At 37.7% G+C, this 26310-nt stretch overlaps 1 protein-coding gene across 19 annotated transcripts in view; it reads left to right on the top strand.

Moving 5' to 3' along the window:
* Positions 1-26310, top strand: part of NEK1 (NIMA related kinase 1) — a 209821-nt gene that overhangs the window by 110400 nt on the left and 73111 nt on the right. For 17 of the 19 annotated variants that reach the window (XR_011386262.1, XR_011386261.1, XR_011386260.1 and 14 more), the window contains 4 exons: positions 10518-10649; positions 13148-13213; positions 13297-13525; positions 21919-22071. Coding sequence is in view for 14 of the 19 variants with exons in the window: in XM_070068291.1 (XP_069924392.1) it covers positions 10518-10649; positions 13148-13213; positions 13297-13525; positions 21919-22071 (580 nt within the window). In the remaining 5 variants the exon portion in view is untranslated. Of the gene's footprint in view, positions 1-10517; positions 10650-11849; positions 11949-13147; positions 13214-13296; positions 13526-21918; positions 22072-26310 lie in introns of those variants that run through there. The other 2 variants (XR_011386263.1, XR_011386264.1) reach the window with 2 other exon arrangements.

Here is a 26310-nt window from a genome sequence, read left to right as displayed (position 1 = left end):
AGTATTAATGTTTTATGTCTGTAATTTTAAAATATATTTTATTATCTTTTTCTGTGTGTATCTCTGTTTAATGGTTGATCTATGGGGGAGTTATTTTGGGATTTGATTTAAGTAAGAATCTTATTTATTTTGTCTTTATAAAATTTTTACTTATTACCAAGTAGCTAAATTCCCAGCATCATTTTAAGACTGTATCTCCTTTTTGCCACTAGTTTATAATGCTGTATTTAAGATTTATTAAATTTGGGTTGTTTTTGTGAAAATTTTTATTTATTTTCATTTCATTTGAAAGGCAGAGAAACAGAAGACAGATGGAGAAAGATTTTCCATCTGCTGATTCACTCGCTAAATACTTGCAACAGTCAGGGCTGGACCAGGTCAAAGCCAGGAACCTAAAAGTCAATCTCCCACATGGGTGGCAGGGACCTAAGTAGTCCTGGCTTCTTTTTGAGTGATAGGCAGATGTTCCAAAGGAGAGCAGAATTTGCTGCAGGGGCTTGAAACTTGAGCATAGTATCACAAGTTTTGGGATTGGAGCTTCAAACCATGAATTTGTTTCTGCTACCTAAATACCTTTAGCTATCCTGAGTCCTATTCTTTTGGAGAACTCCTCCTTGCTTTTGTGGTCCTACTGATCTCTTTTCTTTCCTTTTCCTTTCTTACTTTAAATTTTCTTTATTCCTTTTTTTTAAATCAAATCAGTATGTTTATTTCAATTAGCATAATGTCCTCCAGGTCTTTCTATGTTGTGGCAAGTGGCAGGATCTCCTTTTTAAAAACAAAACAAAACAAAACAAAAGTAAAAAAACAAAACAAAACAAAAAACCACAGTGTTTTCACATTCTTTATTAGTACACAGATTTGAATGTTTGAATATTTGAATTTTTTTTAAGATTTATTTATTTATTTGGAAGAGTTACAGAGAGGCAGAGGCAGAGAGAGAGAGGTCTTCCATTTGGTTCACTCCAAATGGCCACAATGACTGGAGCTGGGCCAATCTGAAGCCAAGAGGCAGGAGCTTCCCAGTGTCTTCACACGGGTGCAGGGACCCAAGCAGTTGGGCCATCTTTGACTGCTTTCCCAGCCCATACTAGAAAGCTGGATTAGAAGTGAGGCAGCCAGGTCTCAAACCAGCACCCATATGGGATGCTGGCACTGTAGACTGAGGCTTTAATCCACTGTGCCGCAGCACCAGCCCCTCTTTTTTTCTTTAAAAAAGGACTGAATAATATACAGATATGATGTATGTAAACATACACACACACACACAATGGCTGGAGTCAAAGCGAAGAGCCAGAAAGCAATCCAGGTCTGCCATCTGGATGGCAGGAACCCAATTACATTGACCCATCACTGCTGCCTTCCAGGTACCCACATATTAGGTAGCTGAATCAGAAGCCAGAGCTGGGAATCAAACCCAGCTACTCTAACATGGGATGTGAGTGTCATAACCACTAGACTAAATTCCTGTTCATCTTATTATTATTGTGTTGCTATCTATTTTTCCCTTATGCTAGTACTTATGAAGTACTACAGTGTTAGCTTCACATACATTTACAGTTGTCATGTCCTCTTGAAGAATTGACCTCTTTATCATTAAATAATGACCTTGTTTGTCTCTGTTGACAGTTTTTGACTTGAAATCTATTTTGTCTTATGTAAATACCAATCTTGCTCTCTTTTGGCTACTATTTGCAGATAATCTTCTTTTATCCCTTCATTTTCAGCCTGTAAATGTTCATAAAGCTAAGATATATCTCTTGTATGAGCCTATAGTTGGATCTGTATTTTCACCCATTACTATAAAGATACAGATCCTCTGTATCTTTAAATTGGAGAGTTTAATCCATTTATATTCAAGCTTATTGATAGGTAAGGATTTATTGGTACCATTTTGTTAATGTTTTATTTTTTGGTTTTCAGAGTTTTTTTTTTGTAGATTTTTTTTTCTTTATTTTTTGCTGTTTACTTTTGTGGTTTGGTGATTTTATGTAGTGCTAAGCTTTGATGTTTTTCTCTTTTTCATTCGTGTGTCTGCTATAGTTTTTTGCTCACTTGTTACCATGAGATGTATATAAAAATTATTATTTACTATTTTAAGCTTGATAACAACTTAACTTCTTTTGCATACAAATACTCAAGACTTTACCCTCTCCATCCACAATTTACATTTTCGTTGCTACAATTTGCAAACTTTTCTCTAATGTTTTTCTTAACAACTTACTGTAGTTACAGTTTTTTTAAAAATTATTTTTGACTTTTTAACCTTAATAATAGAGATTTGACATTCATGGGGTATTCTTTTTTTTAAGACTTATTTATTTATTTGAAAGCGTTACACAGAGAGGAGAGGCAAAAAGAGAGAGAGAGAGAGAGAGAGAGAGAGAAAGAGGTCTTCCATCTAATGGTTCACTCTCCAGTTGGCCTCAATGGCCAGAGCTGCACCGATCCAAAGCCAGGAGCCAGGAGCTTCCTCTGGGTCTCCCACGTGCGTGCAGGGCCCAACGTCTTGGGCCATATTGTACTGCTTTCCCAGGCCATAGCAGTGAGTTGGATTGGAAGTGGAGCAGCCGAGACTAGAACTAGCGCCCATATGGGATGCTGGCGCTTCAGGCAAGGGCATTAACCCACTGCGCCACAGCGTCGACCTCATGGGGTATTCTAAATTTGATGTATATTTACCTGTACTAGTGAGTTTTATATTTTTATGTTTTCATTAATTATCATCCTTTCATTTTCAATTCAAGGATTCCCTTAAGTATTTCTTATAAGTTAAGTCTGGTGGTGATAAATTCTTTGAACTTTTGCTTATTTGGAAAAGACTATTTCTCCTTCAGTTGCTCAGTATAGTATTTTGGACTTTTTTGTGGTTGTCTCTCTCCCTATCCCCCACCCCTCACCCTCAGCACTTTGAGCATATCATCCCATTCTCTCTCTTGACTTACAAGGTTTCTACTGAGAAATCCACTGATAGTCTAATAGAGACTTTTTTAAGATTTATTTTATTTTATTTGAAAGGTTGAGGTACAGAGAAAGAGGGAGGGAGGGAGGGAAAGAGAGAGAGAGAGATTGAGATTGAGATTGAGATTGAGATCTTCCAACTGCTGGTTCATTCCCCAAATGACTGCAAATGACTGTAACAGCCAAGGCTGTGCCAGGCTGAAGCCCCAAGCTTCATCCGCACCTACCACCTGAGTGCAGGAGCCTAAGAACTTGGGCTGTCCTCTGCTGCCTTCCCAGGTGCATTAGCAGAGAGCTGGATTGGAAATGGAACAACTGAGACTTGATCCAGTGCCCACATAGGATGCTGGTGTTGCAGGCAGCAGCTTTACCTGCTGTGCCACAATGCTGCCCACCATTGATTTCATCTTATGTCACTTGACACTTTTACCTGCTGCTTTTTAAATTCTCTCTTTCACTTTTGATATTTTATCATTTTTTATTATTTATTTGAAAGGCAGAGTTACAGAGAGACAGAGGCAGAGAAAGAGGGAGAGAGGTCTTCCAACTGCTGATTCACTCCCCAGATGGCTGCAATGGCTGGAGCTGTGCCAACCCTGAAGCCAGGATTCCAGGAGCTTCTTCTGGGTTTCCCATGTGGATGCAGGGGCCCAAGCACTTGGGCCATCTTCTGCTTTCCCAGGCGAAAGCAGAGAGCTGGATTGGAAGAGGAGCAGCCAGGACATGAACCGGCACCCATATGGGGCGCCTGTGCTGCAGGCGGAGGATTAACCTATTCCGCATGGCACCGGCCCCATTCATCAGTTATTTCATCACAGAAGCCTTCTGTGCCTCTCTCTTCAGCTCCCAGAATGCAGATACTTGTCCACTTACAAAACTTCACAAGTCCCATACACGTTCTTCACTCTTTTACATTCTTTTATTTTCTCCCTCTGGATTATTTCAAAAGACCCATGTTCAGGTTCACAAATTCTTTGCTCTATTTGATCTAGTCTATTATTTAAGTCATCAATTGTATTTTTTATTTCATCCATTGAATTCTTCAACCCCAAATTTCTAGTTTTTGGTTTTTAATTTTTATTTTTTACATAGAAACCTTATATTTAAGGTATATAAACTTCATGCATTTCATATATACAAATTTAGGAACATAGTGATTCTTTTTTTTTTTTTTTTTTTTTTTTTTGACAGGCAGAGTGACAGTGAGAGAGAGCGAGAGACAGAGAGAAAGGTCTTCCTTTGCCATTGGTTCACCCTCCAATGGCCGCCGCGGCCAGTGCACTGCACTGATCCGAAGCCAGGAGCTTCCTGGTCTCCCATGGGGTGCAGGGCCCAAGTACTTGGGCCATCCTCCACTGCACTCCCTGGCCACAGCAGAGAGCTGGCCTGCAAGAGGGGCAACTGGGACAGAATCCGGCGCCCCAACCGTGACTAGATCCTGGTGTGCCGGTGCTGCAAGGCGGAGGATTAGGCTATTGAGCCGCGGCGCCGGCCAGAACGTAGTGATTCTACCACCCTACACTCCCTCCTGCTAGTACTCCCATGATTCCTTTTTTTCCTTCTCCTATTCCCATTCTTAATTTTTACAAAGAAATATTTGTTTACTTTATACTCATGAGATTAACTCTACACCAAGTAAAGAGTTCAACAAATAATATAAAGAAGAAAACAAAACACTGTTCCTCAACAGAGACAAGGGCTGTAAACAGTCATCAAATCTCAAAATGTCAATTTCACTTCAATACATTACATTTTACGTACTCTATTACTTACCACAGATCAGGGAAGACACGCGGTATTTGTCTTTTGGGAACTGGCTTATTTCACTAAGTATAATGGTTTACAGTTGCATCCATTTTGTTGCAAATGACAGGATGTCATTTGTTTGTTTTCATTTCTATTTTTGTGGAATAGTCCAGCACTAGATGCCTCTAGTCAGCCATCTTGCTGATGTTTTCCTCTTCCTTCCTTTCCTTTTTTTTTTTCCTTCCTCCTTTCTTCCCTCCCTGCTTTCTTACAGACTTAGTTTCTGTTGCTTTCAACTAAGGAACCTTATCTGATTTACCATATGTATTATACAACATGGTACCTGGTAAATTGTATCACAAATAAATAAACAAACTGAGAATTCTGTGGTTTATATTATCGTAGAGCTATACACAGAGAAGTGTTTGGTAAACACTTGTTTATTGAATATATCCTGCTTTAGTGAGTGTATATTAAGCTACAAATCAGAATACCTAGTTTTTAGTCTCAGCTGTCTCTCTTGGGGGACTGGCTTAATGTTTGCCTTTATCTTCTTCTCTCCTAGATGAAAGATTTGCTCTCTAATATAGATCTCTATTATAATTTAGCCTGGATTTTAGTCCTGGTTCTGCTCCTGGTTCCAGCTTCCTTCTAATGCATACTCTGTGGGGAGCAGGTGATGGCTCAAGTAGGAGAGCTGGATTGAGTTCCTGACTCCTAGCTTTGGGCACAGTCCCACCTGTTGCAGATGTCAAAATATGAATTCAGGCCATTTACTAAGATTTCCCTAACATACATTAAATCCTTACTAATAACTCAGCAGATAGAGATAGCATAGTATTTGTATTGATCTCTGCTTTAAGGATATGTAAACTGATAGCTTATGTGTTTATAGATCTGGCCTCATTAGTCAATGAAATTTTCAGTTTTGTCATTTGGTGGCACTCCTGGTTAATTTTTTAATACTTAATCGACACATGAATAGAGACAGTGTTAGTAAAAACTTTTTTTGGAGATATAAGGAATATGGAAAAGTCTTAAGTTTATATAAAGCGTGGTAGAAGATGGCTAAAGCATTTTTTTAACCTGACATAAAATTTTCAGTGTTTAATTCTTGTTGCAAATTTTTACATTTAATACTGATTGACTTTTGAAACACTGTACTTAGAATCGAATATATATTCTAGACTCTGCTAAGCAATCAATTTTTAATTTGATTTTTTTGTTTTAATTTTTGTTTTTGTCTTATATGATTGTTTCCCTCGTTCAGTTAATTTTTGTGGTGTTTTGTCATATTTGATCAACTTTCTGAAGTAAGGGCTTGGTGTACTATTTTCTCTTTTTATACCGTACATTATCATCTTCTTTCTGAATATCTGGTTACCAATTGGATAGTCTTAAAGTTCTGGTTATAAATAATATATCTGTGAAGTTCACAGCAAAGGCCCAAGTTCTTTTTTTTTTTTTTTGGTCCAAGTTCTATACTAATAAATTAATGATGTGTCTGACTATGGCAGTAATAATATTGCTGCATCTTGTTAATTACCCTTAACCATCTTTAAATTTTCAGCGTATTAGGTGATTATAAGGGTTAGAAGGATGACTGTTTGTTCACTGGTTTAGATATCATGTCTGAATTTCTTTGCATGTTTGTTAATTCAGATTCTTCTGATCTGTTTACTTTAGTTGAACCAAGGGAAAGACTAATGTAGATTTAATGATAGAATGTAAGCATTTGCTGAAGGCTCCTGAAGATCATTATTAAAAAGGGGTCCTTAAAGTTGTTATACACAGTAGACCAGATATTTTGGATGAAGTGCTATATAATACTCATTAGTTTTATATATATATGTGTGTGTGTGTGTGTGTGTGTATATATATATATATATATATATATGCGGTGGTATTTCAAAAATTTCATGGAAGGGCTGGTGTTGTGTCATGCTGGGTTAAGCTCCCACTTGGGATACCTGTATCCCATATTGGAATGCATGGTATAGAGTTCTACCTCCTGTTTTGCTTCTGATCCAGCTTCCTGATAATGTGCACCCTGGGAGGCAGCAGGTAATGGCTGAAGTTATTGAGTCTCTGTCACTTATATGGGAGACCCCAGCTGAGGTTCCTAGCTCCTGGCTTTGGCCTGACCCAACCCTGGCTGTTCAGCCTTTGGGAAGAGAATTTGCAGATGGAAAATCTCTCTGTCTCTACCTGCCCTCATCCCCCACATACATCACTCTACCTTTCAAATAAATAAATAAACAAAATTTTTACAAGTTCATGGAAAATGGAATTAAAAATAAAATTATTTTGATACAAAAATTTTTGAAATCTAGGCATAGTTATGATATGCATTGTTTATATGTTATATTGTTTATATGGATTGTTTATGGCAGTCAGACAGCTTTTAATAAAATATATTTTAAAAAATTTTTAAGATCTATTTGTTCTTTTTGAAAGGCAGAATTAGAGAAAGAGAAGGAGATCGAGATATTCCGTCTGCTGTTTCACTCCTCTAAATGGCCGCAATGGCTGGAGCTGGGCTGATCTGAAGCCAGAAGCCAGGAGCTTCTTCCGGGTCTCCCACATGGGTGCAGGGGCCCAAGAACTTGGGTTGTCCTCTGTTGCTTTCCAAGTCACATTAGCGGGGAGTTGGATCAGAAGTGGAGCAGCTGAGGCTCAAAATGGTGCCCATATGGGATGTCAGCACCACAGGCAGCAGCTTTACTGCTATGCCACAGCACTGGCCCCTGAAGAGAATTTAATAGAGACCATTTCTATCTTTGTGTGGTCACTACTTGTACTGAATTTATCTTTAACTTCATATTTTGTCTAACTTATAGCATCTTACTGTCTTTGTTACTTGCACTTAATATCAACATAGAAATATTTCTGTTCAATATATTTTAGTTAAGAATATAAGGTCAAGATAAAGTATTTTCAATTCCCTTATATTTAATTTTGCTATTATTTAACTGAGGATAAATCCTATTAAGTATTTCCTATACCTATTTAAATTTTTTCTTAGGCCATATGTCTTCAGTTTCAGAGTTGTGCCAGTGCCATGTATAAATTTTATAAGAATCACATTTGCATGTGGATAAGAACAATTTCAAAGAGTATGGATAAATGAATTATAATTAGTTGGACCCGTGGGTGTATGTAATTGTCTGCCCAATATCTTTAGAAATGACTTTTAATGTAATTTATGAGTATGAATGAAATTGAATTTTAAGTTGAGTAGGGAACTTGGTGCCATTCTTATTTCAGTGAAATTGGCTAAATCTGTATTCTCTCTTCTGTTTAATTACTCATACAACAAAATTACTTCCTTGATCATATTTTGAAATCTTGTTTTCTTTAAATTTATCATGTAAAAAATTTGACTTTCAGTCTTATGTTTCTTGTCAAATTCTGTGTTCTTATACTATGTAATGCACAAATTTTAAATCCTGATCATGAACAGTTAAGAAGTTTGTTTTTATTCTGCATTCTAAAGATCAGAAATTTGCTTCCTGCAATTTAATTCATTGTCGAGGATTAAAACTAGACTTTCAGTTTTAAACAGAAAACCTTGTTTAATAGAAACCAAGTAAATGTTTGTTATTGGATGTTTAGGTTAAATACATCATTTAAGAGAGACAAAAAATAAATATTTACTATTCATTTATTAGGTACACAACTGTGTACTTTATATAAATTGTCTCATTTAATTCCCACAGCAAGGAGACAGTAAGTACAACTTTCCCATTTTAGAATGAAATAATATAAGATTCAGAGAGAATAAGAAACAATTGAAAAATCACAAGACAAGTAAGCGAGCTTTGGGATTTGAGTGTTGAACAGTCCTACTTCAACTCTAAGGCCTTCTTGAACAATGAATGGATGTTCCAACAGTAGTTAGTCTATGAAGGCTGTCTCACTAGTCCCCCTTCCTGGCTTTCCTCACTTAGTTCTTTCTCTGATTTTATTTTGTTTTGTTTTTCTTCAATCAGTATACATCTTTTTATTTTTATTTCTCTGCGGCATACTGATTGGTTTATGTGTTCCCTTTCTCTTCTACTTCATAATCGTTTGAGAGAAAACCTGTGTTATACTTATTTTGGATTTTTGTTATCTAGAACTCTGCTTAATGTTTAATAGGTACTTAATATACCTTGTAATTTGTTGATAATTTTTGTCAAATATTGTGGATTTGTTGCCTCATAAAAGCCACATAGTATGTATTGAAATAGCAAAACATTTCTTTAAGTGAATTAATATAATACAGTTGATAAATATATTTGGCAGCAAACTGAAATGAAAGTGAAAGAATTTGCACTTCTCAATAAATTATTTTCTTTCAAAATAATCACCTAGGGAAACAGATGTTTGTTTTCCAAGTATGTTCTATGTTTAGAACAACTTTGGAGCTTCTTTTTATTTCCTCAGAATTTATAAAACCTTTTTTGAATATATACTCTGATAATAAAAAATCATAAAAAGAGTTTTTACAATCTTTCAACATATTCTTTTTTTAATTAATTTATTTATTTGACAGGCAGAATTAGACAGAGAGAGAGAGAGACAAAGGTCTTCTTTTTTCCGTTGGTTCACCCCCCCAAGTGGCCACTATGGCCGGCATGTTGCAGCCGGCACGCTGAGCTTATCCGAAGCCAGGAGCCAGGTGCTTCCTCCTGGTCTCCCATGCGAGTGCAGGGCCCAAGGGCCTGGGCCATCCTCCACTGCATTCCCGGGCTACAGCAGAGAGCTGGACTGGAAGAGGAGCAACCGAGACAAAATCCGGCGCCCCGACCGGTACTAGAACCCAGAGTGCCAGTGCCACAGGCGGAGGATTAGCCTACTGAGCCACGGCGCTGGCCTTAACATATTCTTTCAATGTATAATACTTGGCTAGATATTTTAAAGTGTTATTTACAGACATATCCTAAACATGAGTAGACTTTTCCAGTTATACTGAACTATGGATTTAAAACAGTGTCTCCATCTTTTTTTTTTTTTTTAACAAAGTACATAATGGTGTAAACTGGAAGTCTGAAAGCTGAAATATTTTAAATGTATTACTAATTTATTTTTAGGGGATACTTGGTAAATATTGTATTTGAAATGTATACTCCCTAGAAGGTCTTATTTACTGGTTTGAGAAATAGTAGAGAAGTGGAAGTAGACTTCCTTCCATTTACTATTAGCTTACCTGTAAATGTCATTTTCTCATTTACTTATTAAAGGTTCAGAATGTTCATATTGTTTACAATTTAACTGGCAGGATAAAAATGAACATATACACAAATGTAACATTTTCAGTGAAGGAAATCTTATTACCTATAGATGTCACTTCTTCTAGCTTTATTATCTTGACATTTTTATAACAAGTGGTCTTGTAATTGGGTGACTGCTGTTCAAATTTTAAAGAGATTTATGCCAAAACTTGCAGAAATTGCAGAAGCATTTGTTTTTGAGGTATAAGATTAATAAATAAGATAATCTTTTTCTTCCTACCAAATGTTGTAATCGATTAAAGTGAGAAGACCAATAATTATAGGATCATTTTATGACACATGGATTAAGGCCATAGAAACAAGTTATTTAGGATTACATGACACATGATTATGTTTACATCTGAAGCCAGAGAATAGAGGGTTTCTCTCTATTCATTGCTGTATCTGCAGCATCTAGTGTGATGACTTGCTCAGTAAATAATTACACAGTGAGAAAACTGCTGTGGATAAATTTGATCTTATAGATGTCGTTTTATTTATTTGTACAAATATAAACTATCTGATATATTTAATTAACTTTTTTTATTTTTATAGTTGGTGGCTAAAGGAGTAAAGAGTTCTGATGTTTCCCCAGCTTTGGGACAGCATGAAACAGGTGGTTCTCCATCAAAGCAACAGATGAGATCTGCTATTTCTATGACTTCAGCTTTAAAAGAAGTGGGTATGGTAAGTTTCCTAAAGCAGCCTCACTATTCATAGGTTTTATATCTGGGATCACTTGGTAGATAAAAATACATTAAAATTACTTTTAATTTAAAAGAATAGTGAACAAATAAAAAGATATATGGAAATATACTAAAAATAATGCAGAAAAACATTTTTATACCCCAACCCTCTTGAGTAATAACTTTTTAAAACATAATGTCTCAGCAGCTGGCATTGTGGTGCAACAGGTTAAGCTGCAGCTTGCAATGCCGGCATCTCACAGCCAAACACCGATTCAAGTCCTAGCTGCTTTACTTCCCATCTGGCTCCCAGCTAATGCTCCTGGGAAAGCAGCAGATAATGACCCATGTACTTGGGCTGCTGCCACCTAGAAGGAAACCCAAGTGGAGTTCCTGACTCCTGATTTCAGCCTGGCCTAGCCCTAACCACTCAGCCATTTGGGGAGTGAACTAATGGATGGAAGATATCTGTGTCTGTGTGTGTGTGTCTTCATCACTCTGTCACTCTGCCTCTTAAATAAATAAGTAAATAAATCATTTTTAAAAAAATAATGTTTCTTTGATACTTAGAGTAACTATAGGAATTAAGTTTACATTTATTCAAACCAGGTTGATATTTATTTGAAATTTTGGCAAAATAGGTTTACATTTATGTGCAGTTTTGTGACCCCAAGTGTTAGAGGACTCCTGGGAATTACACTGAATTCTTCAATTATTTCCTTTACCTTCTATGAATGAATTGCTGTCATCCTACACAGAGAACAAAACAAAGAGACCCTGACCATTAAAAAGTTTAAACTTTTAGAAGAATGTGACAGGTATCTGAAGTGTGAAGACTCTGTCCTGGGGTCAAGAGAAAATGATCAGAATGTGGAGCTTCTGCCTAGAATCCAACAGACAAAGGGAAAAAAGTCTGTTAATTAATATAATACTTTAATCCCATTTTCTGCTTTCCTGGTAATCGATGTCTGTGTCTTTTATTTGTTGAGTTTTGTTAAATTTTGGCAGATAACAGAGGATATTAGTACATTAATCTTTTGCAGCTTTTGTGTTTATCTTGGACATAAAACAGTCGGAAAATTTAATTTTCTTGAGCACCCTCAAGAACTTCGTATAAGAAATTATTGTTCTGCAAGTAGGTTTAGTCTTTTTCTTTCTGGTAGTGACTTTGCATGTACTAAGTTGTTCACTTCAACTTTAGATAAGGTGGTGGTTCCCTTCCTGGTACCCAGTCTCACATCTCAAGTAGCTGTTCATCTTTCTGGTTGTAGTGACTGCTAATTCCTGACTACTTTACTGGGTAAAATGTTCTTTGTCTCATTTAAATGTATTACATTAAAACTGACCACTATACTCTTTTATATTTTTTCAAACATTACAAAATTTGAGGTAATTCATGTAATTCAATTTTTTTCTTTCTATGTTATGTTGGTAGACACTGCTTACTTAAAGTTTTGAGAACTTCTCATGTTGAGTTTTCTAGATACCTCTGCTTCCATAACTACTAATTTCATCATATATTTTAAAATTCTAGGTGGTCTAGGTTATTTTGATTATACTAATCAGAAGGCAAATTTTATATTGTTTGTAGTACAAATGACTCATTCTTGCTGCCCTCTTTGCTTAGGGAAGAAAGCCAATTCTCAATTGTATTTAGAAATATGATTTAACAAAAATAAATGTACATGAAGCATAAAGATAATTTCAAACTAACATAGCCTATCTTGAATTATTTTATCCATCAAAATTTTCCCTAACTCTAATTAAGAGAATATATGAACTGATTTTCTTTCTATTTCTACTGTTGACTTGAAATTGCAAAAAATCATATGCCAGGAATGAGCATGTGACTTAGTGGTTTAGCTGCCCACCTTGGGATGCCCACATCCCTTATCAGTGTGCTGGGATCAAGTCCTACTTCTGCTTCTGGTTCCAGCTATTACACGCGCGGGGAGACAGCAAATGATTGTTCAAGTACTTGGATCTCTGCTACCCATGTGCAAGACCCTAGATTGAGTTCCCCATATGTGACTTTATCCTGACTCAACTGTTGGTGTTGCTGGCATTTGGGGAGTGAACAAGTAGATGGGCAATCTCCCTCTCTCTCTCTCTTTCTCTTTCTCCTTCTCTTTCTCTCTCCCCACTGCCCCACCTCTCTTTCTTTGTTTCTCTTTCTCTCTCCTCTCTGTATCTGCCTTTCAAATAAATAAAAAAAAATTTAAATTTAGGTGCCAAAAAGTATATAATTAAATATTTAACAGTAATCCAAAAATAGGACAAATAATTGAGAATTGGCTCTTCTACCATATTAAGTCATTAGTTGAAAATATTTAAATATTATCATTGCTGATAATGAAGAAATCTTGTGTTAACATTTTATAGGAATTAAAATTCACAAGGAGCAATTTAATGAAAAGCAAAAAATAACAAAAATATTAGATTATTTAGGGTGAATTTTAAAATAATATTTTTTAACTCTGTAACTATCTGTGTTTAAAGGACAGAAGTTTAATTGATATAGAGGAAACCTCAGAAGAAATTCAAAAGACCAACAATGCTATTTCAGTAAGCACAATTTTCCAAATTTCTCTGTCAGTCATTTTACTTAATCCTATCCATATTAAAATATACCATTATAACTGTTTCAGAGTAAGCGAGAAATATTACGAAGATTAAATGAAAATCTTAAAGCTCACGAAGATGAAAAAGGAACACAGCCTGGCTCTGATATTTCTGAGATAATTCTTTATGAAAATGCCAAAGAGCATGAAAAAGAAAAACCGGTTTCATCTGATCGCAAGAAATGGGATGTAGGAGGTCAACTTGTGATTCCTCTGGATGAGTTAACACTGGATTCATCCTTCTCTGCAACTGAAAGTAAGTAGCAAAATCTTTCTACCCATGTTGCCATGGCATACATATGAACTTGGAAACGGGCCACTCTGAAAGGATAAACCCTTACAGGAACTGAGAGAGGCTGGGACATTTTACATGTTTTCCTCTTCGGGAATAGAAGTAACTTTCTCCCCTAGTGAAATGAGAAGACTGGAAAAAGCTATTCAACTCTGTCAGTAGCAAGGATTTTTATTACAAGAGTTTATAGTGTAGGAGAGGGAACTAATTTTAACCCTGTTAGTGAATCTGAAGGGGTTTAACTAATTAATAATGTTACATTAATCTTACTAGGAATAATTCTTGATGAGAACCAAAGTGGTAAACTTGAATAAACTCTTTAAAAGATCCCTTAAGCAGTTAGCAGGGGTACAGACTTATTTATTCAACAGTTATTTATTAAAAACCTATTGTATGCCACTAATTCCTAAGCAGTAGGGATATAGTAAGCATGAAGACAAAGTTCTTCATCTTAAGGAGCTTAGGGACAGATGTAAGGGAAGGCAAGTAAAGAGTCAGTTGGGCCGGCGCCGCGGCTCACTAGGCTAATCCTTCGCCTAGCGGCGCCGGCACACCGGGTTCTAGTCCCGGTTGGGGCGCCGGATTCTGTCCCGGTTGCCCCTCTTCCAGGCCAGCCCTCTGCTGTGGCCAGGGAGTACAGTGGAGGATGGCCCAGGTGCTTGGGCCCTGCACCCCATGGGAGACCAGGAAAAGCACCTGGCTCCTGGCTCCTGCCATCGGATCAGCGCGGTGCGCCGGCCGCAGCGCGCCGGCCGTGGCGGCCATTGGAGGGTGAACCAACGGCAAAGGAAGACCTTTCTCTCTGTCTCTCTCTCTCTCACTATCCACTCTGCCTGTCAAAAAAAAAATAAATAAATAAAAAAAATAAATTAAAAAAAAGAGTCAATTGGAGTTGATAATAATATGCTAGAAATAATAATAGTCTACTTTAAGAATATATATGAAGGCATCAATCAGTTTTGAGAGGGCCAAGAAAATGATTTCTGGAAAATGTGATATGCTGAGGAAAAAAGAAACAGCTAACCCAGAAACCAAGCAGATGGATTTAGGCAAAGAATTTTTTTTTTTAAAGATTTTTTTTTCTTTTTTTTTGACAGGCAGAGTAGACAGTGAGAGAGAGAGACAGAGAGAAAGCTCTTCCTTTGCCGTTGGTTCACCCTCCAATGGCCGCCGTGGCCGGCGCGCTGCAGCTGGCGCACCACACTGATCCAAAGCCAGGAGCCAGGTGATTCTCCTGGTCTCCCATGGGGTGCAGGACCCAAGTACTTGGGCCATCCTCCACTGCACTCCCTGGCCACAGCAGAGAGCTGGCCTGGAAGAGGGGCAACTGGGACAGAATCCGGTGCCTCGACTGGGACTAGAACCTGATGTGCCGGCACCGCAAGGCGGAGGATTAGCCTAGTGAGCCGCAGCGCTGACAAGATTTATTTATTTATTTGAAAGTCGGAGTTACACAGAGAAAGAAGGAGAGGCAGAGAGAGAGAAAGGTCTTCCATCCACTGGTTAACTCTGCAACTGGCCGCAACTGGCCGCAACGGCCAGTGCTGCGCTGATCCAAAGCCAGGAGCCAAGAGTTTCTTCTGGGTCTCCTACATGCGTGCGGGGCCCAAGTACTTGGGCCATCTTCTACTGCTTCTTCAGGCCATAGCAGAGAGCTGGATTGGAAATGGAGCAGCCAGAAATCGAACCGGTACCCATATGGGATGCCGGCACTATAGGCGGCAGTTTTACCTGCTATGCCACAGCACCAGCCCCTAGGCAAAGAATTGCCAAGGTACAAAGGTGAGAGATCACATGAACTCAGGGAGAAACCATCCAGCATGGATGACTAATGCTCAGAATTCAAGACAAAGAATGGCAAGCAAGAAGCGTTGAAAGGGAAGCAGAGGCAGATTACGAAGGGTCCTATACACTGGCTCTAATAACCAGTCTAGACTTCCTCTGACTGCAGAGGGTAGTCTTCAGAACAGGAATCTGCTAGTAACCAGATACTAAATATTTTAGACTTGCTGTCCTTACAATATCTGCTGCAGTTTCTCAACTCTGACAGCTGTAGCACAAAAACAGTAGTGTGTATAAACATGACTGTATTTCAATAAAACTTTATTTATGGACACTGAAACTTGATTTTCATATAATTTTCTTTGTATCTTCTGTTTCTTTTCTCAGACTTTTGATTTTTCCATTATTTTTATTGTTATCAAGACTGCCCATCATTGCTTCCTAAGGCATTTTTGTAATAGCTCTTTTAAAATCTTTGTCACTTAATTCTTTTTTTATAGAAAACTTTTATTTAATAAATATAAATTTCAAAATTTACAACTTTTGGATTATAGCAGCTTTTCGCCCCCATAACCTCAAACCCACAAACCATCCCATCTCCTACTCCCTCTCCCATCCCATTCTTCATTAAGATTTATATTTAATTATCTTTATATACAGAAGATCAACTCTATACTAAGTAAAAATTTAACAGTTTGCACCCACACAGACACACAAAGTAAAGTACTGTTTGAAGACTAATTTTACCGTTAATTCTCATAGTGCAATACATTAAGGACAGAGGTCCTACGTGGGGAGCAAGTGCACAGTGATTCCTGTTGTTGATTTAACAATTGACATTCTTATTTATGACGTCAGTAATCACCTAAGGCTCTTGCCATGAGCTTCCAAGCTATGGAAGCCTCTTGAGTCACTTAATTCTAATATCTGTGTCACTGATGTTGTGTTATCCCATGAGAGTTAAGGTTTTCCTGCTTCTTGACTTAGGCTGAGTAATTTCTAGTTGTATTCTGAACATTTTATATATTACCTTGTGAGTATCTCGATCTTCTAATCATATTGAGAATGTTAATATTTTTGCTTTAGCAGGCAGTTTGGGTTATGCCATAAATTCCTATTTACCTTCTATGTGGTTCGTGATTCTAGTAACAGTTCATTTTTCCAAGCCTGTCAATACTATTTGGATCTACCCAGCATGGGCACCACTCCCTGACTAGTCTGGAACCTAAGTAGTAGTATAAATCTTTGATATGCTGAATAATATCAGACCCATGCATGTTCATAAGGAGGGTAAGCCCAAATAACAATAAATAGCTTTATGAAGTCACTTTGTTGAGCTTTATTGGCTTCACTATGCCCCTGGTGTTCTCTGGTTTCCTGTCCTTCTTCTCTTTGGTCATCTAGTCAGAAAGCTGAGGTTTTCATTACTTGGTTATGCTGATGTACTTAGAGCCATGTTGCCAGAAATTAGAGAAAAATAGTCCCGGGACATGGCTCCATCCTCATGATACTGCACCTGCACCAAACAGAAAGGAAGCTTCCTCTCTCCAGTCTTGTCTCCTTTATTATTTTGCTGCTCCCACCACCAGAGGATTGTATAAGGGTAAGAAAGTAGTTGATGGAGTAAAGAAAGAAAAGTACTGGGGGATTTTTCTGTTTATGCATTAGGAATTCCTTTCCCCATTCTTGAGGCTAAAATATGAGAGCATCTTCCAGGGCTCACTTGTTTGCAACCACCTCTGGGGTTCTGTCATTTTCAGTCATGACTGGGAAAATCCTGGGTGCTTCACCACTGGTTTGGTGTACCTTGAATTTTTTTCTTCTCTCACAATGTAATTGCTGTTTGCTTTTTAGAATTTTCAAATAGCTGCCTCATGCTTTCTGTCCTGATTTTATAGTTGAATTCAATAGGAGATACAGGTTAATGTGTGCTTATTCCATCTGATAATGAATCAGAACCCTGTCTCTGGCCCCTGGCCATTTCAAGCATTTGGAAAATAAACTGGCAGATCAGAGTTCTCTCTCTTTCTCTTTCAATTTCTTATTTTCCTTCTCAGGTAAAAATAAAATGTTTTTAAAGTTACTGGTGACCTTAAATAAATTACCAAAAGGTTATAGAGAAGAGGATAAATAAGAGGATACTTTTAAAAAATTCATGGAAGTTTTGTATTATGAGAAAGCTATACCTGGATTTCAAAAGACTTTTATGTCAGCTTAATTTTTAATTCCATTTTTCACAATCATTTTGAAGTTCTTTGTGTGTATATTTGGAGAAATATATATACATCAGTAGATGCATATTTTCTTTATATTGTTTATTATTTATAGTTATTATTTGTTATATTTATATACTTGTATTTTTCTGGGCCATATATCTTATGGCTCTGTTCATACCACTACATAAGAAAATTCCCGGGGGCTGGCACAGTGGCATAGTAGGTAAAGATGCTACCTGCAGTGCTGGCATCCCATGTGGGCGCCAGTTTGAGTCCTGGCTGCTCCAGTTCCGATCCAGCTCTCTGCTATGTCCTGGGAAAGCAGTGGAGGATGGCTCAGGTCCTTGGGCCCCTACACCCACATGGGAGACCAGGGAGAAGCACCTGGCTCCTGGCTTCGGATCAGCACAGCTCTGGCCATTGCAGCTAGTTGGAGAGAGATGGAGGACTTCTTTCTCTCTCTCTGCTTCTGTTTCTCTTTCTATGTAACTCTGACTTTCAAATAATAAATAAATCTTTAAAGAAAAAATTCTTATGTTCTTTTCTTAAACCTGTGTAATACTCCATTTCCAGCATCTTATTATGAAGAATTTCAAGCATATGGAAAAATTTAAATAATTTCACAATGAACATCATATAACCCTCCATTTAAATTCTACAATTTACATTTTACTATGCTTGTTTTATCACACATGTAGCTGTGCATCCTTCTATCCATCTGTCTTCTTTTTCATACAATTCAAAATAAACTGGACATTGCTCCACTCTGTCATAAGTACTTAACAACATATAAGCATTAATAAGAGTTCAATATTTTTTAGAGGGTTCTTCTTTTTTTTTTATTAGTTTTTTCTAGTTTTTTTTTTTTTTTTTTTTTTTTTTTGACAGATAGAGTGAGACAGTGAGAGAGAAAGAGAGAAGGTCCTCCTTCCACTAGTTCAACCCCCAAATGGCTGCCATGGCCGGAGCTACGCTGATCCAAAGCCAGGAGCCAGGTACTTGCTCCTGGGCTTTAATGCGGGTGCAGGCGCCCAAGCACTTGGGCCATCCTCCACTGCCCCCCTGGGCCACAGCAGAGAGCTGGACTGGAAGAGGAGCAACCAGGACCAGAACCCAGCGCCCATATGGGATGCCAGCGCCGCAGGCAGAGGATTAACCAAGTGAGCCACAGCACCTGCCCCTTTTTTTTTTTTTTATTTGACAAGTAGAGTTATAAATAGTGAGAGAGAGACAGAGAGAAAGGTCTTCCTTCCGTTGGTTCACACCCCAAATGGCTGCCTCAGCCGGCGATGCGCTGATCCATAGCCAGGAGCCAGGTGCTTCCTCCTGGTCTTCCATGCGGGTGCAGAAGCCCAAACACTTGGGCCATCCTCCACTGCCCTCCTGGGCCACTGCAGAGAGCTAGACTAGAAGAGGAACAACCAGAGCTAGAACCCGGTGCCCATATGGGATGCCGGCACTGCAGGTGGAAGATTAACCAAGGGTTCTTCTTTTATGTCAAATTTACAAATAGTGAGATGCATACATCATAAATGTCTTTGCCTCTAGCTTCCCACAGGCAACTTTTCCTGATTTTTGTTTAAAGTTTTATTTATTTGAAAGAGTTAAAGAGAGAAGTATAGACAGAGAGAGGTCTTCCATCTGCTGGTTTACTCCCCAGATGGTTGCAATGGCTGGAGCTGTGCCAATCTGAAGCCAGGAGTCAGGAGCTTCTTCGGGGTCTCCCATGTAGGCAAAGGGACCCAAGCACTTGGGCCATCTTCTGCTGCTATCCCAGGCCATAGCAGAGAGCTGGATTGGAAGAGGAGCAGCTGGAATTAGAACTAGCGCCCATATGGGGTGCCACTACTTCAGGCGAGGCTTTAACCTGGTGCACCATAGTGCTGGCCCCTTTGAATTTTTTCTGTTTTTAGATTGTCTTTCCCTCTTGCGGAATATATAAGCAGACTCTAACAGTTTGTACTCTTTTGCATGTGGCTTTGTTCTCTCAGCAAAATGATTTTCAGGATTCATTTTTGTTGTAATTACTAATAGTTTGTTCCTTTTTTCAAAAAGTTGTTTTGTTTAAGGTTTACTTTGATTTTGAGATACTTCAACTTTTTTTCAACATGAGTCTGGTATATCTTTATGATTTTATTCCTCTCATTCTATATATGTCTTTATATTTAATTCCTTAAATTTAGCTCATTTAGTTTATTTAAAGGAGATAAAAAGGGCTCCCACTTAGGTTTACTCCCTAAATGCCTGCAAACATCTGGGGCTGGGCCAAGTTGAAGCCAGGAGCCAAGAGCCAGGAACTCCATCTGGGTCTCCCACATGGCTGCAGAGACCCAAGCACTTGAGCCATCACCACTGCTTCCCATAGTGCACATCTACAGGAAGCTGCGATTGGGAGCAGAGCCAGGACTCAAACCCATGAATTCTGATTTGGAACATAGACGTTCCAAGTGGCATCTTAATCACTATGCAAAAACAGCTAGGCCTATGTCTTTATATTTAATGAGGGTTTCATGAAGGTAGCATATTGTTGGTTTTCTTTTTTAATCTACTTTTAAAACCTTTAAGTGGTAATTTTAGACCATTTACGTTTAATATGATTATTTGCTTAATTTAAATAGACTCTTTTGCTATTTGTTTCATTTATCCTTTCTATTTTTTCTTTCATTTCCCTCCTGTTTTTCATCTTTTAGAGGGATTAGTTTAGTGTTTTTGTGATTTCATTTTATCTGTATTTTTGGCTTATTAGCTATAACTCATTGTTCTGTTATTTCAGTATTTGCTTTTGTAGTATATATATTATCACATTCTATTTTTGAGTGACTTATGGTACTACATCTATAGTGTAAGAACATTGCAACAATATGTGATTACTTAGATTTTTTTCCTCCCCGCCTTTGTGCAATTATTTTTCTTTTTTCTACACTGTGCCATATATCCCATAATATATCAAATTCATTTATCTTTCTTTTTTAATATTTATTTATTTATTTGAGAGGCAGAGTTACAGACAGGAAAGGAGAAACAGAGAGAGAGAGATCTTCCATGTGTTGGTTCCCTCCTCAAATGGCCACAACAGCTGGAGCTGGGCTGATCTGAAGCCAGGACCCAGGAGCTTCTTCTGGGTCTCCCACATGGATTCAGAGGCCCAAGCACTTGGACCATCCTCCAGTGCTTTCCTGGGCTATTAGCAGAAAGCTAGATTGGAAAGTTTAGCAGTCAGAACTTGAATTGGTGCCCATATGGGATATGGGCGCTGCAGATGGAGGCCCAACCCACTACGCCTCAGCATCAGCCCCTTAAGTCATTTATCTTTAAGGAGATTTAAATAGTAAGAGAGTTCTTTTATAGCTACTTATGTAGTTAACATTTTCAGAGCTCTTTATCTTTTTGTAGAGCATGTTTTCATCTATTATCATTTTTCTTTTCCTTGTTTGACTCCTTTTAAAAATTTTTGTAGTACAGTCCTGCTGGTGATAAAGTGTTTCAACTTTTGTATGTCTGTAGCAGTTTATATTTTGCTTCTTTTATTGATAGAGAATTCTAAGTTGACTTTTTTTTTGTTTACTCTTTTAATGACATTGCACCACTATCTTCTGGTTTACATTACTTGTGATGGGAAGTCTTCTGCCATTCTTCTTTATAGATTTATTACTTTATATGTAATATGTCTTTTCTACTAAGTGTTTTTCAGATTTTCCTCCTTATTTCCTTGGTACTAGTGAATTTGGTTATAATGTCTTTTGATATCACTTTCATCAATTTTTTTACTTGAGTTGACTCTGTTTTAATCATTCTTTACACAGTTAGTTCCCTATTGGTAATAATTTTGGATATCTAAAACTCAATATTGTCTTCTAATTTGCATGTACTTACTTCATAGAACAGGTACATAAAACTGTATCAACATCTGTAAGCTTACTATTCAATGTCTGTATAACTTGATATCCCTTAATATGTGATATTGTATCCTCTGTATAACTACTCAGTACCTATATGTTTCATGTGTCGTTACTGGATATTCTATGGCCTCAAACTGAAGTTGCTAATTTGTTATTTTTTGCTTTGCTAAATTTTATTAAAATTGTTTTCTCAAAATCATTTCTATTAAAGAGAAAGTATCATTGGCCTCCTTATGTTAGATAAGACAAAATACATTTTCTTAGAAATTTCTTCCTCTACATTTTAACCCTGATGAATATTTATTTCAAGATTTGTTTTCTATATGATGTCTTTGTGATATAACCTGTTTTTTCTTATGAAACACTCATTTAGATAAAAGATGCAAAATCTGCCATACAATGCAGTGTTATTAATATTTTCTACCATTGAAAATTATTTCTTTCTGTCTTTTTGTAATAGAACATACAGTGGGAGAGGTTATTAAATTAGATCCTAGTGGATCTCCAAGAAAAGTCTGGGGAAAAAGCCCTACTGATTCTGTTCTAAAGATACTTGGAGAAGCTGAACTACAACTTCAAACGGAACTGCTGGAGAACTGTATTATTAGAAATGGTAAGCAAAAACTAATTTTTTCTCTTATTAGAAGTAATATTAGGGGCCAGTGTTATGGTGCAGTGAGTTAAGCTTCTGTTTTGAAGCTGGCATCCAATATGAACACTAATTCGAGTCTCAGATACTCTACTTCTGATCCAGCTCCCTGCTAATGTGCCTGGGAAAGCCGTGGAAGATGGTCCAAGCACTTGGGCCTCTGATCAGGGTGGGGTTCCTGACTCCTGGCTTTGGCCTAGCCCAACCCTAACTGTTGTGGCCATTTGTAGGATGAACCAGTTGGTAGAAGAACTCTTTCTCTGTCTCCATAACTATACCTTTCAAATAAATAAATCTTTAAAAAAAAAAAAAAACAAAATAGATGGGCTGACGCCGTGGCGCAGTAGGTTAATCCTCCGCCTGCAGTGCTGGCATCCCATATGGGCACTGGTTCTAGTCCCGGCTGCTCCTCTTCCCATCCAGCTCTCTGCTATGGCCTGGGAAAGCAGTATAAGATGGCCCACGTCCTTGGGCCCCTGCACCCATGTGGGAGACTCGGAGGACGCTCCAGGCTCCTGGCTTCAGATCGGCGCAGCTCCAGCCGTTTTGGGGAGTGAACCAGCAGACAGAAGACCTTTCTTTCTGTCTCTCTCACTGTCTGTAACTCTACCTCTCAAATAAATAAATAAAAAATCTTAAAAAAAGAAGTAATATTATTAAAAATTTCATTATTGTTTTAGGAAGGTTCCATTTTAAGGGAATTATTTGTAATCGATTATCATTATGTGGTTCCATGGTTAAGATGCTGCTTGGGATGCCTGCTTCCCATATTTCAATGCCAAAGTTTGGGTCCCAGCTCCACTTCTGATTCCAGCTTCTTGCTAATGTATACCCTGGGAGGCAATGATTATGGCACAAGTACTTGGGTCCCAGCCACCCAAGTGGAAATCCTAGATTGAATTCGGCTCCTGGCTTTGGCCTGGCCGAATCTCAGCTATTGTGAGCATTTGGGATATTGAACCAGTGAGTGGAAGATATCTATCCATCTCCCTCCCTTCCTCCCTCCCTCATTCCCCCCACCCTGTCATTCAAATTTAAAAAGTAAAAATAAATTTAAGGTTTTTTAAAGATATAATTATTTTTTAAAATTCCTTATTAGATGAAGAATTATATTTTCTGGGGGATTGTCTCAAATAGTAGTCTTTAGTTTTGACCTGATGTGGCTTGAATAGAATCTTAAAAGAAAAAGAAGTATGGGGAAGGAGGACTTCATAAGTCAAAATGATATTTTACATAAAGAAAAATAGAGCAGTGCATTAAATGATGAATGGTATGTATTTTGATGTACATTCAGGAATTAAATTAACTAAAAGATAGCTGTAGTTTTGTTTGATTTTGGTATTCCAGCTATGCATAAAGAAGAAAAATAGGCTTTTTCAGATTATATAGCATGTTCAAATGATGAGAAAATTGATGTCGTTTTCTTCATTTTCAGTGTTATGTCTAGGCATTAATTGGTTTTCATGTCACTTGTGTGTTCTCTCTTTCTCTGTATCTCTGATGCTCTTATTTTATTTTCCTTAGAGATTAAGATATGACTATCTGAAGCTAGTAGAAAAAAACATAAGAGGTGAGGAGGTGAGGCTGTGGACATGATCTATAGTGGAATTAGCCAGAAACTAAGAATAATTAGCCAGTAAAATGAACCAATGCATGTGTTACCAAAATGGCAAAAGTAGATTGCTATTTCCTTATTAAGGGTGAATCTCCTAGCTGTTAATCATTCTATTATTTTCTTTAATGTTATAGAAAAAAGAATTTAAGTAAAGAAGCTTATTTAACCATTTGAAAAGAGGCAAAAGCACAAAGTGTCTATAATTAATTTGTTCATATAGTTATATATCAAGATATTGTCCATTTGTATGCCATACACTAATTAAAAGCAAAAATACTAGTAACTTAGCTGGCGCCGCGGCTCACTAGGCTAATCCTCCACCTAGCGGCGCCGGCACACCGGGTTCTAGTCCCGGTCCGGGCGCCAGATTCTGTCCTGGTTGCCCCTCTTCCAGGCCAGCCCTCTGCTGTGGCCAGGGAGTGCAGTGGAGGATGGCCCAGGTGCTTGGGCCCTGCACCCCATGGGAGACCAGGAAAAGCACCTGGCTCCTGGCTCCTGCCATAGGATCAGCGCGGTGCGCCGGCCGCAGTGCGCCAGCCGCGGCGGCCATTGGAGGGTGAACCAACGGCAAAAGGAAGACCTTTCTCTCTGTCTCTCTCTCTCACTGTCCACTCTGCCTGTCAAAAAAAAAAAAAAAAATACTAGTAACTTAATATTCTTACTTCTTAGTCTAAGCTTATTTTCAAAATGGTTTGGGCTTTTTTTAGTACAGAAGTGCCCCAAAGCTCTAAAGAATTTTTTTAACTGATAATAAAAATTTCAGATTATTTTATAGTGTGAAAATCTAATATACAAAGATTCATTAGAATTATTTAGAAAAAATCAGATTCTGGTTCCTCTCATATAAAATTTTTATTGTTTAAATGTGTGGAATTTTGTATACAACAATATGTAAGGGTGAGAATTTGACCCAGCAGTTTAGATGCCAGTTTAAAACTCCTATGTTCCACATCAGAGTACCTGGCTTCAAAACACAGTTTCAGTTCCTGACTCCAGCTTCCTGCTGCTGTGTGGACCCTGGGAGGCAGCAGTGGTAGCCCAAGTTATTGGGTTCCTGCTACCCTATGAAAGACCTGTTATGAGTTCCCAGCTCTCAGCTTCAGCTTCAGCTTCAGCTTCCAAACCAGAGCTATTGCAGACATTTGGAGAGTGAACCAATGGATGGGAATGCTTACTCTCTCTCTGTCTTCAAAGAAAGAACGAAAATATTTAGGCAGTATAAAAGAAAAGCTTTCATCCTCCATATTCATCAATCCATCTATAAGGAATTAGAAATGAGAAATAGCTTATTTTATGATTTGTCCTTTTTAAATTTAATTCACCAGCTATTTATGTAACACATAAAGCTACAAAGAGAAAAACAGTTCTCAGAATGAACAAAAATGATAACCTTGCATGAAAAGGTCAAGAAGAAAAAGTATGCACAGAGTTCAAGAGTATTACAGAGAGTTTTTTAAGTATTTGACTTTATCTTAGATAGATGAGAATGTCTTCCCAGACTTGTCATATGTCCTCTGTTTTATTTTTTCCACAGTTGCATTTACTTAGAAGAATATGCTCATTGCTGGAATTTTAAGACAAAGAAATGATAGTTTTAGCATTGTGGAAACCACATGTGACAAAGTCTGTGTTAAATATATTATATATGAGATTTTCCAGGGCCAGACAGATGAGGAGGTTTTACTTGAATAATGTTATACAGTTCATTAATTATGCTGTATGTGGCCCTTCTTGGATTAGTGAGAGCCACAAACAGACCAGATAATTTTGAGCTAGGTCTAAGTGTTCTGTTTTTATTTTATTTTTTTATAAAGTTCTGTAGGTGGAAAGAATGAAATTCAAATCAACATGCAATTCCAATATATGCAAAAATATAAAGATCTAGTTAGTATGTATATGGGAGCAGCTTTGTGTTATGAAAGTAGAATAAGCTGTTCCACTTCCAATCCAGCTCTCTGCAGTGGCCTGAGAAAGCAGTAGAAGATGGCACAAGTCCTTGGGCCTCTGCACTTGCATGGGAGACCCCTGGGGAAGCTCCAGACTCCTGACATCGTGTGGGCTCAGCTGCATCCATTGCAGCCCTTTGGGAAATGAGCCAGCAGATGGAAGATCTTTCCCTTCCTCCCTCCCTCCCCCTCTCCTTCCTTCCCACTCTCTCTCTCTCTCTCTCTGCCTCTGCCTCTCTGTAACTCTTCCTTTCAAATAAATAAAAATAATTTTTTTAAAAAAGAATATAGAATAAGCTTAGGTTCCAGTTCAGGCACTATCACTAGCTTAGCAACCATGGTTATGTTATTCTGACTTTGACATTCAGTTTCACCATGTGTAAAATCAGAACACTATTATCAATGATGGTTCTGTGTGTTAAATGAGAAACATAAAGGAGCTGTGTGTTCTTAGTGTTTCATTCCTTATATCAATATCTCTTATGTCAGTTTGATCATTTGAAACTCCTTTTTGTAATAGATTCTTTAGGAAGGACAAATGTGATCACATACTACACTCAGATTTTTTCCTGTTCATAAGAGTTTATATTAAGACTTTATTCTTAAAGGTCAATCTGGCTGAATATAAAACCCTTGACTTAA

The sequence above is a fragment of the Oryctolagus cuniculus genome, chromosome 2, assembly GCF_964237555.1.
Source record: "Oryctolagus cuniculus chromosome 2, mOryCun1.1, whole genome shotgun sequence".
NCBI lineage: Eukaryota > Metazoa > Chordata > Mammalia > Lagomorpha > Leporidae > Oryctolagus > Oryctolagus cuniculus.
Note: the sequence above shows the minus strand (reverse complement) of the source record. Positions and strands in the feature narration are given on the sequence as shown.